The 12,359-nt window shown below is 43.0% G+C and overlaps 1 protein-coding gene across 1 annotated transcript in view; it reads left to right on the forward strand.

Annotated features, from left to right (window-relative positions):
• The window catches only part of FNDC3B (fibronectin type III domain containing 3B), a 360,647-nt gene that overhangs the window by 104,995 nt on the left and 243,293 nt on the right, over positions 1-12,359 (forward strand). The window contains exon 3 of the mRNA XM_058187252.1: positions 6,883-6,958. Coding sequence (XP_058043235.1) covers positions 6,883-6,958 — 76 coding nt within the window. The remainder of the gene's footprint in view (positions 1-6,882; positions 6,959-12,359) is intronic.

Below are 12,359 nucleotides of genomic sequence, written 5' to 3' on the forward strand. Positions count from 1 at the left end.
TTTACTTCCCAATAGGAAAAGAAGGCGAGTTGTTTTCCTGAAACAATTGTCTAAAATTGGACACAAGGAAGATAGGAGTAAGGCTAATCTTTATTTTAGCTTAGGGGTGTCAAACTCAAGGCTTGCGGGTCGGATCTGACCCATGGGATGCTTAAATCTGGCCTTGAAATAGCAAAGGATTTGCTTGAAATAGCAAAGGATCAGCCCACAGTGCCTTTGGTACAGTGATGAAGTGTAAAATCTGTTACTACCGGTTCTGTGGGCATGGCTTGGTGGTGGTGGTGGTAATGTGACTGGGTGGGCGTGGCCAACTTTAAAAAAAAAAATTTTTAAGCATTTTTTTACAACCTCTTCGGCCAAAGAGGTGGTAGAAAAAATGCTTTTAAAAGGCTCTGACTATCCCAGCTGAGCCGCGTAATCACCAGAGGCTTTTTTTTTTACTTTTAAAAGCAATTTTTCGGCTGAAGAAAAAATGCTTTTAAAAGAAAAAAAACCCCTCTGATGATCGTGCAGCTCAGCTGGGCATGGGGGTGGGCAGGGATTTTTGCTACCGGTTCTTTGAACCATCTGCCGCCATCGCTACCGGATTGGGCGATCCAGTCCGAACCAGGAGCATTTCACCCCTGCTTTGGTAGCCAAAATGGTGGCTCCCCATTTTGGCCGGCAAAGTGCTGCAGGAGGCCATCCAAGCCGAAAACAGGGGTGGGGAGCCACACACAGCCCCCCCACGCTCTGTTTAGGCCAACTGGGTGCTTCAGGAGGTGTCTGTCCCATCCCACCCCTCCCTCGGCTGGCTATGGAGGAGCTGTACAATGCTGATCCAACTCTTGAAGAAATCCAGTTTGACACCCCTGTTTTAGCCGTATATTTCTAGCTGCATTGGTTTGAGGACTAACAACATATGTGGAGGGGATGGACTTAAACCTTTTTAAATTAGAAGAAAGGGGGGCGGGCAGGACGATGGAGGTTTTTAAAATTAATCACATTGTGAGAAAATAAATTCCACCAAGCTAGAATCTGGATAATCATACAAAAATTGGCACGATGACAGATCCAGAACAGACAAAGAGAATTCCTTTTCCATGCAAAGCATAGTTCAGTGATCACACGATGCAATAATGGCTGAAAGGAGGCGTTAGATAAACCCATGAAAGGTAAAATGATCTGTAGCTGCTGCTCATATTGACAGGATGCTAGCTCCAAAATCGGAGGTAGTGTGTTTATGAATACCAATTTGTGCAGGTGTACAATTCATGTTAAAGGATGTAAAATGACAGAGCTTGTGAAGAGCTAGACAGCTTCCACATGTTGCCACCAGTCACAGATGTCATTGCAGTCATTATTAGTAGATGTCACTTGGTCAGGTTTTTTCCATCCTCTATTTCAGGCAACTTTAAGACTTGTGGACTTCAACTCCCAGACTTCCTCAGCCAGCAAAGCTCTATTTGTCTCAACCAATAAAATTTGTATATGGCTATCATGGCTAAGAGTATCCAGAAGAAGAGGACTTTGGTTGTATCCTGCATGAGGGATGGCCAAAAGAATTATATTGAGAGCTTGGAAAAGTGATAAATAAAAGTGATAAATAAACAATTGTCCCAGATGTTAAGAAATGGCTTTGGGAAATGTTTAACCTATCTGTCTTGATAAAGGCAATATTGTCTACTAATCAATGGCTGAAGCAACATATTCTACTTTGGCTGAAACGTTACATTATTTTATGGTAATGTTCTTACTGTACCATAGTACTCTACAGTGGGGGGTTTCACTTACCTTTGCTACTGGTTCATTCGCCCAAATTCATGTTCATCGCATCAATGACACCAACTAACCATCTCATCCTCTTCCTTCTCCTTCTCCCTTTGCTTTCAATCTTTCCCAACATCCGCCTCTTTTCCAATGGGTTCTTTTTTCCTATTAGGTGGCCCAAGCATTTGAGCTTCACCCCTTAGAATGCCCCATGGTAATAAATGGTATCGGCTGTGGACTCATTTCAAAATGCTTGTTTGTGTGTAGTTTGGCTCTACTATGATCCAATCACGTTGATTGAAGCAATGTGGATCTCAAGATGGTTTTTACTTTCCTACATAGTATTCTAGTTAGAGAGTTGGGTTAAGAAAATTCAGGTTGAAATGCCTACATTTTTTGAAGTTTGGGCCAGTCATTGTTTCACGTGGCCTTTGTGAGAATTAAATAGTGGAGAAAAGAATGATTTACCCCTTCTCCTAGGCTTTGTGGATGAGAGGGACAATGGGCAGTTCCAAATTATTTTCTACTCCATTATTTTCCCCTTAAACAAGAAAACCCCAACCATTCAGGGGTGAAATGCTCCTGAATCGTGCAATCTGGTAGCGATCGTGGCCGGTGGTTCGGCGCTCCGGTAGCGCTGGTGGAGCAAAGCTCTGCCCACCTGCCCGGGTGTCATTACTTCCTGGTTTTAATGAGGAAGTAATGTGTTTTTTACCTTCTGCACATGCCCAGAAGGTCTGCACGTGCATGTGAAGCATGTGCATGCTTCCAAACCGGTTAGGAAGGAGAAGACGCCTAGAGAGACGCCTAGAGAGTTCCTGGAGGTCTAGCCGTTCGGAAGCTGACCGGACACTAGTGAAGTCCTATACTAGGGCTTACCTAGTGGCACTGAGGGAAGCGAGGCATAGCTACGCCTCCTCCCTCATTGCATCGGCAGATAACCGCCCAGCCGCCCTGTTTCGGGTGACTCGCTCCCTCCTCCACCAGGGGGAGCGGGATGACCCATTGCAGGGACGTGCTGAGGAGTTTAACGGTTATCTATACGATAAAATCGTTCAGCTTCAGGATGGTCTGGACCAAAATTGCGGTGACGCGGGTGAGACGGCTGAGGGTGGTCTTGGTGACATTTTATGGGATGAGTTTGACCCTGTGGCTCCCGAGGACATGGACAGGTTGTTGGGTAGGTTGAATGCCACCACGTGTTTACTGGACCCGTGCCCCTCCTGGTTGGTGCTGGCCACTCAGGAGGTGACACGAGGCTGGCTCCAGGCAATTACGAGCGCTTCCTTGGTGAAGGGGGTCTTCCCGACCGCCTTGAAAGAGGCGGTGGTGAGACCCCTCCTCAAGAAGCCTTCCCTGGACCCGGCTGTTTTAGGTAATTATCGTCCGGTCTCCAACCTTCGCTTCGCGGCGAAGGTTGTAGAGAGTATGGTGGCATATCAGTTTCCCTTACACCTGGATGAAACTGTCTATCTAGACCCGTTCCAGTCCGGCTTCCGGCCCGGTTACAGCACTGAGACGGCTTTGGTCGCGTTGGTGGATGATCTCTGGAGGGCCAGGGATAGGGGATGTTCCTCTGCCCTGGTCCTATTAGACCTCTCAGCGGCTTTCGATACCATCGACCATGGTATCCTGCTGCGCCGGTTGGGGGGATTGGGAGTGGGAGGCACCGTTTATCAGTGGTTTTTTTTTTTTTTTTTTTTGTTTACATTTATACCCCGCCCTTCTCCGAAGACTCAGGGCGGCTTACAGTGTATAAGGCAATAGTCTCATTCTATTTGTATATTTTTACAAAGTCAACTTATTGCCCCCCCAACAATCTGGGTCCTCATTTTACCTACCTTATAAAGGATGGAAGGCTGAGTCAACCTTGGGCCGGGCTCGAACCTGCAGTAATTGCAGGCTTTGTGTTCTTAATAACAGGCTGTTCTTAATAACAGGCCTTACCAGCCTGCGCCATTCACCGGCCCTCCTCCTATCTCTCCGATCGGTCGCAGACGGTGTTGACAGGGGGGCAGAGGTTGGCTCTGAGGCGCCTCACTTGTGGGGTGCCGCAGGGGTCGATCCTCTCGCCCCTTTTGTTCAACATCTATATGAAGCCGCTGGGTGAGATCATCAGTGGCTTCGGTGTGAGGTACCAGCTGTACGCTGATGACACCCAGCTGTACTTTTCCACACTGGGCCACCCCAACGAAGCTATCGAAGTGTTGTCCCGGTGCTTGGAGGCCGTACGGGTCTGGATGGGGAGAAACAGGCTCAAGCTCAATCCCTCCAAGACAGAGTGGCTGTGGATGCCGGCATCCCGGTACAGTCAGCTGAGTCCTCGGCTGACTGTTGGGGGCGAGTCATTGGCCCCGATGGAAGGGGTGCGCAACTTGGGCGTCCTCCTGGATGAACGGCTGTCTTTTGAAGATCATTTGACGGCCGTCTCCAGGAGAGCTTTCTACCAGGTTCGCCTGGTGCGCCAGTTGCGCCCCTTTCTAGACCGGGATGCCCTATGCACGGTCACTCACGCCCTCGTGACGTCTCGCCTGGATTACTGCAATGCTCTCTACATGGGGCTCCCCTTGAAGGGCATCCGGAGGCTGCAGTTAGTTCAGAATGCAGCTGCGCGGGTTATAGAGGGAGCCCCTCGTGGCTCCCGTATGACACCAATCCTGCGCAGACTGCACTGGCTACCTGTGGCCTTCCGGGTGCGCTTCAAGGTTTTGGTAACCACCTTCAAAGCGCTCCATGGCATAGGGCCGGGTTATTTACGGGACCGCCTACTGCTACCGAATACCTCTCACCGACCCGTGCGCTCTCACAGAGAGGGACTCCTCAGGGTGCCATCAGCTAAGCAGTGTCGTCTGGTGACACCCAGGGGAAGGGCCTTCTCTGTGGGGGCTCCCACCCTCTGGAACGAACTCCCCCCAGGACTCCGTCAACTTCCGGACCTCCGAACCTTCCGTCGCGAGCTCAAGACACATTTATTCATCTGTGCAGGACTGGCTTAGATTTTAAATTTATAGGGGTTTTTAAATTGGTTTTTTTTTAATATTCATATTTAGATCTTTTAATAATTGGGCATTAGAATAAGTTTTTTAATGATTATCTTAATTTGTATATAAATGTTTTTATGTGCCTGTGAACCGCCCTGAGTCCTTCGGGAGATAGGGCGGTATACAAATTTGAATAATAAATAAATAAAATAAATAAATAAAGTAGATTTCACCCCTGCAACCATTTTTTATAGAAGAGAAAACTCATTGATCTTTTCTCTTACTCTCCATCTTGCTGATATAATAACAGAACAGAATAACATAGTTGGAAGGGACCTTGGAGGTCTTCTAATTCAATTCCTGCTTGGGCAACTTCATGCCTTTACACACAAATGATGGTCCAATCTGTTCTTAAAAGCTTCCAGTATGGGAGCACCCACAACTTCTGAAGGAAAGCCATTCCATTGATTAATTGTTCTAACTGACCGGAAATTTCTCCTTAGTTCTAGGTTGGTTCTCTAATTGAATAGTTTCCATCCATTGCTTCTTGTCCTGCCTTCAGGTGCTTTGGCAAATTGGTTGACCCATTCTTCTTTGTGGCAGCCCCTTAGATATTGGAATCCTGCTATCATGTCCTTCTTTTCATTAAGCTAAAATATCCAATTCCAGCAACCATTCTTTATATGCTATAGCCTCCATTCCCCTAATGAGCACCCCAGATGTGGATAGACTGCAGAATGTTATAATGGTGTTTATCCTTGTCTTCTTTTTAATGCCTTTCCTAAATAATTCATAATGTTTTGTCTTTTCCCTGGCATGGTGTACTTTTTCCAGTCTCCTTCCTCCTTTCGTTCTAATAAGTTGATAGCTTACAAAGACTCTTTCAATTGGAATGCAACCCCCGCCCCCCGTTGATTAATTTATTTTGCAGCCTGATAAGATAGTTGCTCTGTTCCATTCTGCAGTAAGTCCCACTATGTTCAGTGAATCTTGTCTCTTTATAATGGTTTGTAGGAACGTGACTTTGAAGAGGGAAATATGCAGTTTCTACTTTTAAGTCAGCTCATCTGGAATTAATTTTATTTATTTATTTGAAACATTTGTGTGTCTTCGCTCATTGGAGTTGGGTTGGTGCATATGCAAATAGAATTACTTAGGCAACTGAATGCTATAATATACCATGAAACAATGACATTGACAATAAAATGAAGAGGAACTAAAAGTAAACAGGCTAAGATATTTTATAAATTAAAATGGTCAAAGAAGTAGCAGCCTTCTATTCTAATTCAGGAGTATAAAACTCAAGGCCCGGGGGCTGGATGAGGCCTACCGGGTGCTTAGATCTGGCTCATCGGGCCACCCTTGAAACAGCGAAAGACCAGCCTGCAGTGCCTCTGGCAGTGAAAACAAAACTCGGGAGGGCTTCATGCAGCGAAAAACAGAGCTCGGGAGCCCATTTTCGCTGACAGAGCCCTCAGGCCACCACAGGCACACCCATCATGAGTGACGTCAAGATGGACACACCCACCCTGGCCCCTGAGGTCAAACACAACTCTGATGCAGCCCTCAATGAAATCGTGTTTGACACCCCTGGTATAATTCTGTAATAAATCTGATGAAGTGGCCAGAATCCAAGAGAATTGTCTTGATTTGGTTTCGGAAATTATTTGGTTAAATGGTGACAGTTATGTATAGCTGGATCAGCATTTTTTGTTGATGATGATAATTATTATTTAATTGGCACCATTTTCTTGGCTGGGATTGTTTACATTTTTATTTGTTTTTGGATCATGAGCAATTTGGGCTTGGCAAATCATAGCAGGTTTTGTATTTTGACTTATTAAAATATATTCTGCTTTAAAATGGTATTCTTCATTGAGTTTTTCCTTTGAGCCTATTTTATAGCTAGACCTTTGTAGACTTCAAATGAAAATTTGGTCTTATTTTAAAGAATATGTTTGCTTTTCTATTGTAGGTTTACATATAACTTAATTTAAAGAATTACAAGTTGTGTAATCATATTTTGGGATTCCATTTATCTAGTTTCTTTTTTCTGAAAAACCTTTTCTTTGTCGTACTGTGAACTGTGCAGCTAAACTGAAATATTTTGAAGATTTTCACATTAGTCTCTTTCTCTTTTTTTCTGGGGCAGGTCATTTTTGTTCAAGTTAATCCAGGAGAAACTTTTACCATAAGGGGTGAAGATGGAACTCTTCAGTGCATTCAAGGTAAGGAAGATTTTGTAGGACAAAAATTTTGTTTCATGCTTTATTTTCTTGAGTGTTCATCTGTGATATTGATAATGAATTCCTGTTGACAATGACCCGTAAAGCTCAAATACACAAAATGTTAACGGTTTTCACCTCGCAAAGTGCTGAAAAACTATCTGGATAATCTGCAGCTCATATAAGTACAAATTTTTTGAGCCTTATTTTTTCCTTTTGAATCCAATAGCCTAAATCATTTTCTGACATCCATTCAACAAATTATGATATCTAAGACAATGGAAGACATCCGGAAAGAGGATCTTTAGTGATATAGATTTGTACTATACACGAGTTCTTTCCCCCCCCTTTTTTTAGAAATCAGATTTTATAGGCAGAGGCTAGAAAGAAATATGTTGGGATAGTCTACTTCTGATTTTGTAACATCATGTAGCTAGTTAACTTTTGGAACTTGTTTTACTTTCTCTTAGTTTTGTCACTATCACCTTGAATTTTCTGTTGTGTATACTGCTCTTGTTTAAACAGGGCAGATACCTCATGGATGGGCCTGAGTCTGTCTACATTTTGTTGTTTCAGAAACCCTTTGAACTCTTTGATTCTCGATCTGATTGTGGTAGTTATACAGAAGTCACAACAAGGGGTAGTGGGGTGGATCTTTTTTTTTAAAGAAAGAACAGTCTGACTCTGAACGAAGTGGGGTTTATACTGACTCAGAGTTAAAGTAAGTACAATGCTTCACACATATGAATACATTTTGGGAGAGTAACCCAAAGCATAGCATGGAGAGTCTCTATTTAAGCAAGGAATTCTATAATGAAGCATTTTGATTTAGGCTTAGTGTAGCCTGTAACCTGCACATTGTGATTTGCAGTCCATTGTTTACAGCCAGGGTAGAAAAAGTTTGGCCCCAGTTGATAGAGCAACATTTTCAGACCTTTCATTTGGGGATTTGGAGGATTTAAAGGATAACACCTTCTGCTTAAGTAGCCAATGAATTCATGAATCCCTCCATCCTTCACTTTTTGTGTATGTGTCTCCATCATCATCCTTGAGTTCCCCCCCTCTTTTTGTTGTTAATTAAAAAACAATAAACTGTAAATACTTTTTTTTAAAATGAATCCCTCCATCCTTTAAAATATTAGGCTGATCTTCCTCCTTCCTTCCTTCCTTCCTTCCTTCCTTCCTTCCTTCCTTCCTTCCTGCCTGCCTGCCTGCCTGCCTTCCCTCCCTCCCTCCTTTGTATTCGGTATCAATTTGATATAGATACCTCGTTCTCATTTCATCCCTTCAAACCCACCAAAAGCCGCCCCCTTCCAAGGTAAGGAAAAATCCTGCAATGTAAGTAGGGCCATTAATCCCTAGTGAAGTGATTTCCCTCTTCCATCTGCCTATTTTTTTAAAAAAAAAGGAATGGGGGGCAGCATTTTTTATTCAGTTGTTGTAAAGGAGGTATCATGCTGAAAAGGAGTCCTGGTACCACTGTTGTTGAATAATCATATTGGGAAGGAAGCTAACAGGTTATCAAGTCCAACTCCCTATACATTCTAGAAATAACTACAGATGACCCAAAGGTGCTTTTTCAAGAGGCAATGGGCTTTCTTTGTTTTTCCTTGAAGTCTTTTCGTTTTTCATCCAAGAAGCTTCTTCAATTCTGACTGAACTGAAGAAGCTTTTCCAATGAGAAGCAAAAGCGTTTTTCAAGGAAAAACAAAGGAAGTCCAGTTGCCTTTTGAAAAAGCATCTTTGGGACAACCATGACCTGGATTGGATGAGTGAGAATCTCTATAGACATCCTTGATAGATTACTATCCGGGCTCTTTTTGAAAATATACCCTCTACTGATAAAGGAGAAAGCTAAAACTTACTGTATCCACTTCTTTCCTTCCTCCCTCTCTCTTCTTCATGATCAATAAAATCTCATGACCAACAACAACCACCACAAAACCTTCACAAATTATTATAAAACGAAGGAGGTAGATTTAAAGTAGTCCAACCCACACTGGAAACAAGATGTCCCTTTGTTCAGAAGATGTTTACCCTTGATTTGTGATGTAGCAGGATATGTGAAGCCACTCAAATTGACTTAGCTCCATAAGCTTTGATTTAAGGCAATCTGTGAGCTCACTGGTGAAGTCTATATGGATGAAATATTGGACAGAGAGTTCACATTTCAAATCTCCAGTCATCCATGCAATTTATAACTTGGGATTAATTGCTGTCATCCTTAACTTATCTCACAAAATTGCTGTGGGGATAAAAGGGATCAGGAAGTTGAAATGATATGTACAGCCCTAAATTCCTTAGGTGAAACAAAGGATAAAAATATGTACTCAAGTAAAGACAGTGCTTACTCTGTTTTAAGTAATGGCTGAAACTGAAAGAGGAGACCTTATCTTAGACCACCTAGGGAGCATATAATGTAGGCAAAGTTTAAAACAAAACTTCAGATTCACACTTTTAGTGACAGTGTAGAATTCTAGGGCTTGGCCAACTTTTGCTTCTAGTACAACTTGGGTTTTGTCCTTGAAGGAGACATGCATGGAAAGCCAGAAAATAAATGTCAAGTTGGATTTTCCTTGCTTAGGCCACATGAAAGGTGTTTGGTCAATATATAATTCATGCTAAACGTTGAAAGAAAAGCACATTTGTATGGCTTGCTATAATGCAGAAACTCTTCAAGTTAAGCTTATGCTTGGAGGTGGGAGTTGAAATTGCTCCCTGTAACGTTGCCAGGTTCTGGGAGAGGTGATGCCCGCAGCCATGCATACTATGTGTGAATCATTCATGGTAAATAAATCTGCCCCACGGCTACATTTTTTTCTCCCCCTTTCACATTCTTCCCCCCCCCCTGCTTGAAGCCAGCGATCATGAAAGCAAGAAAACTAATCACTGGAGCTTCATATTATAAAAGGAGCAATTCACTCCTGACCTTCCAATAGCATTATTTCATTTTATTTTATTTTTTTGGTTTGCTTTTTTTCATTTATTGGTAGGAAAAATGAAAAGAGGACTAATGAAAATGACTAGTGCTTGTGACTAACCTATTCATATCTATCTAATCCCGAAGAAGCAACAGTCCTAGAAACTATTTGTGGTTTCACATGCTGTGTGTCTTTCCAAGGGACTTTATGATTAAGGCTTCATATGTAAATTCAGAAAATAATTGTCATTGTTTGGGTCAATTCTGTTAGATAAATGCTGAGCGTCTTCTTAAGAACCATCCATGGAAAGACAATCCAGTTCTATGTAAGCTTCCATTGAAATGCCTTTCTTGCCCTTTGACTCTGGTGCTCTGATCCTATCAGAGTTTTCTTTAGATGACTTTCATGCCAAGATCTAAATCTTTCCAATCCTTCTTCCAAGTAATTACTCTTCCATCTTTGATGTCCAGCTGTGTAACAGCGACCTGGAAATGTACATAACAACAGAACAAAGAAGGTAGACAACATAGGTGTGGCATTACAGCTCCTGCCCTGAGGCTATGCTGCCTTTTTGGGACAGTCACCACACCAAAGGGATCATTACTATGCTGTGGAAGTCTGGCAATTTGGTTATTTGTTTGCAGACATTTTATTACCCAGCTAAGTAACGTCATCCGAGTGAGTGAGTAAGTGCTGTGCTTCCTGTTTACGTGTGTGTGTGTGTGTGTGTGTGTGTGTGTGTGTGTGTGTGTGCGCGCGCGCTCTCCTCCTTGGTGGTTCCTTGAATAGATGACTGTTTTCTGCTTGATTGTTTGTCTGGTGCTGATCCTTGATCATTTGATGTTTGAGGGGATGAGTTCCTCAAAACAACTCCAAAATAACCAGTGAGCACTAAGAACTAACCCTGAACTGCTTTGCCCACATCCATCATGACAGCCCTTTTACCTGCACCCCCCAAATACTTACTTAACAGGCAAGTAAATGTGGTTGCTTCCTGCTACACCCTCTCCTTCCCACCCCTTCCCTTTGGTCTTTTCATGAGCCCTCCCCCAAAAGCTTTAGGCAGAACTACCTACGTTTAAATTTTATTTGCTAAGACTGTTTGTGCTGTCTTGGTGAGGCCCAGAGTCATTACGGGATGTGAAGGTGATGATTTGCAGCATGGTTCTCTCCCGTATAATTATTGTTTAATTAAAAATATGCTTTTTTTTAAAAAAAAAGGCTGCAATTGGGTGAGCCAGAGAGCTTTATGGATAACCTGTAGGCACATTGGCACCATGTTGACTATTCTCATTCTGTACAAATCCGTGTCTTTCATTCCAAGTTCTGTCTCTATTGGTATCCTTAATTTTTTTTTTTTTGCAAAACACGAACATGTTGTGCATACAGCTTCCATTCATGAACATGTGTTTAAGATTAGGAGGTTTCTGTATAGACTGTTTTTATTGAGTCTTTCTCTGTACTTGTTTTCAGTTCTCAGTCTTGAAAGCTGGTGACATTTGCCGATCAGTCAATTCCTAATCTCAGTTGGTAGCCTTTGCTGCAGTGTTGATTGAGTTTTAATGAAAAGCATTTGTGTTAATGCTCTGAATTTCTGCACTGGGCTCTGCTTTAACACTCAGTCCCTTGATGAAGAAAGAAAAGTGCATGTTGAAATATGGGCACAAAGAGTTGCCTTTTAGCTGGTTCCCCTCCAGTTGCAATGTATGGCTGTGAAAGTTGGACTATAAGGAAGGCTGAGCGCCAAAAAATTGAGGCCTTTGAACTCTGGTGATGGAGAAGACTCCTACGAGTCCCTTGGACTGCAAGGTGATCAAACCGGACAGTCCTAGAGGAGATCAACCCTGACTGCTCTTTAGAAGGCCAGATCCTGAAGATGAAACTCAAATACTTTGGCCACCTACTGAGAAGAAAGGACTCACTGGAGAAGAGCCTAATGCTGGGAAAGACTGAAGATAAAAGAAGAAGGGGACGGCAGAGAATGAGGTGGCTGGATGGAGTCACTGAAGCAGTCGGCGTGAGCTTAAATGGACTCCAGAGGATGGTAGAGGACAGGAAGGCTGGAGGAACATTGTCCATGGGGTTGCGATGGGTCGGACACAACTTCGCAATTAACAGCAACAACTCCAGTCTTGCTCCAGTCACAGAGCAAATCTTTCGAATAGAATAGAATAGAATAGAATAGAACAGAACAGAACAGAACAGAACAGAATAGAATAGAATAGAATAGAATAGAATAGAATAGAATAGAATAGAATAGAACAGAATAGTTTATTGGCCAAGTGTGTTTGGACACAAACCTAGCACTGGAACTAGTCAATGGCTGTGGTGGATGGAAATGCGGTAAATCAGGGGTCTCCAACTTTGGCAACTTTAAGACATGTGGACTTCAACTCCCAGAATTCCTCAGCCAGCTTTGCTAGCTGAGGAACTCTGAGAGTTGAAGTCCACAAGTCTTAAAGTTGCTAAGGTTGGAGACCCCT

The sequence above is a fragment of the Ahaetulla prasina genome, chromosome 6, assembly GCF_028640845.1.
Source record: "Ahaetulla prasina isolate Xishuangbanna chromosome 6, ASM2864084v1, whole genome shotgun sequence".
NCBI lineage: Eukaryota > Metazoa > Chordata > Lepidosauria > Squamata > Colubridae > Ahaetulla > Ahaetulla prasina.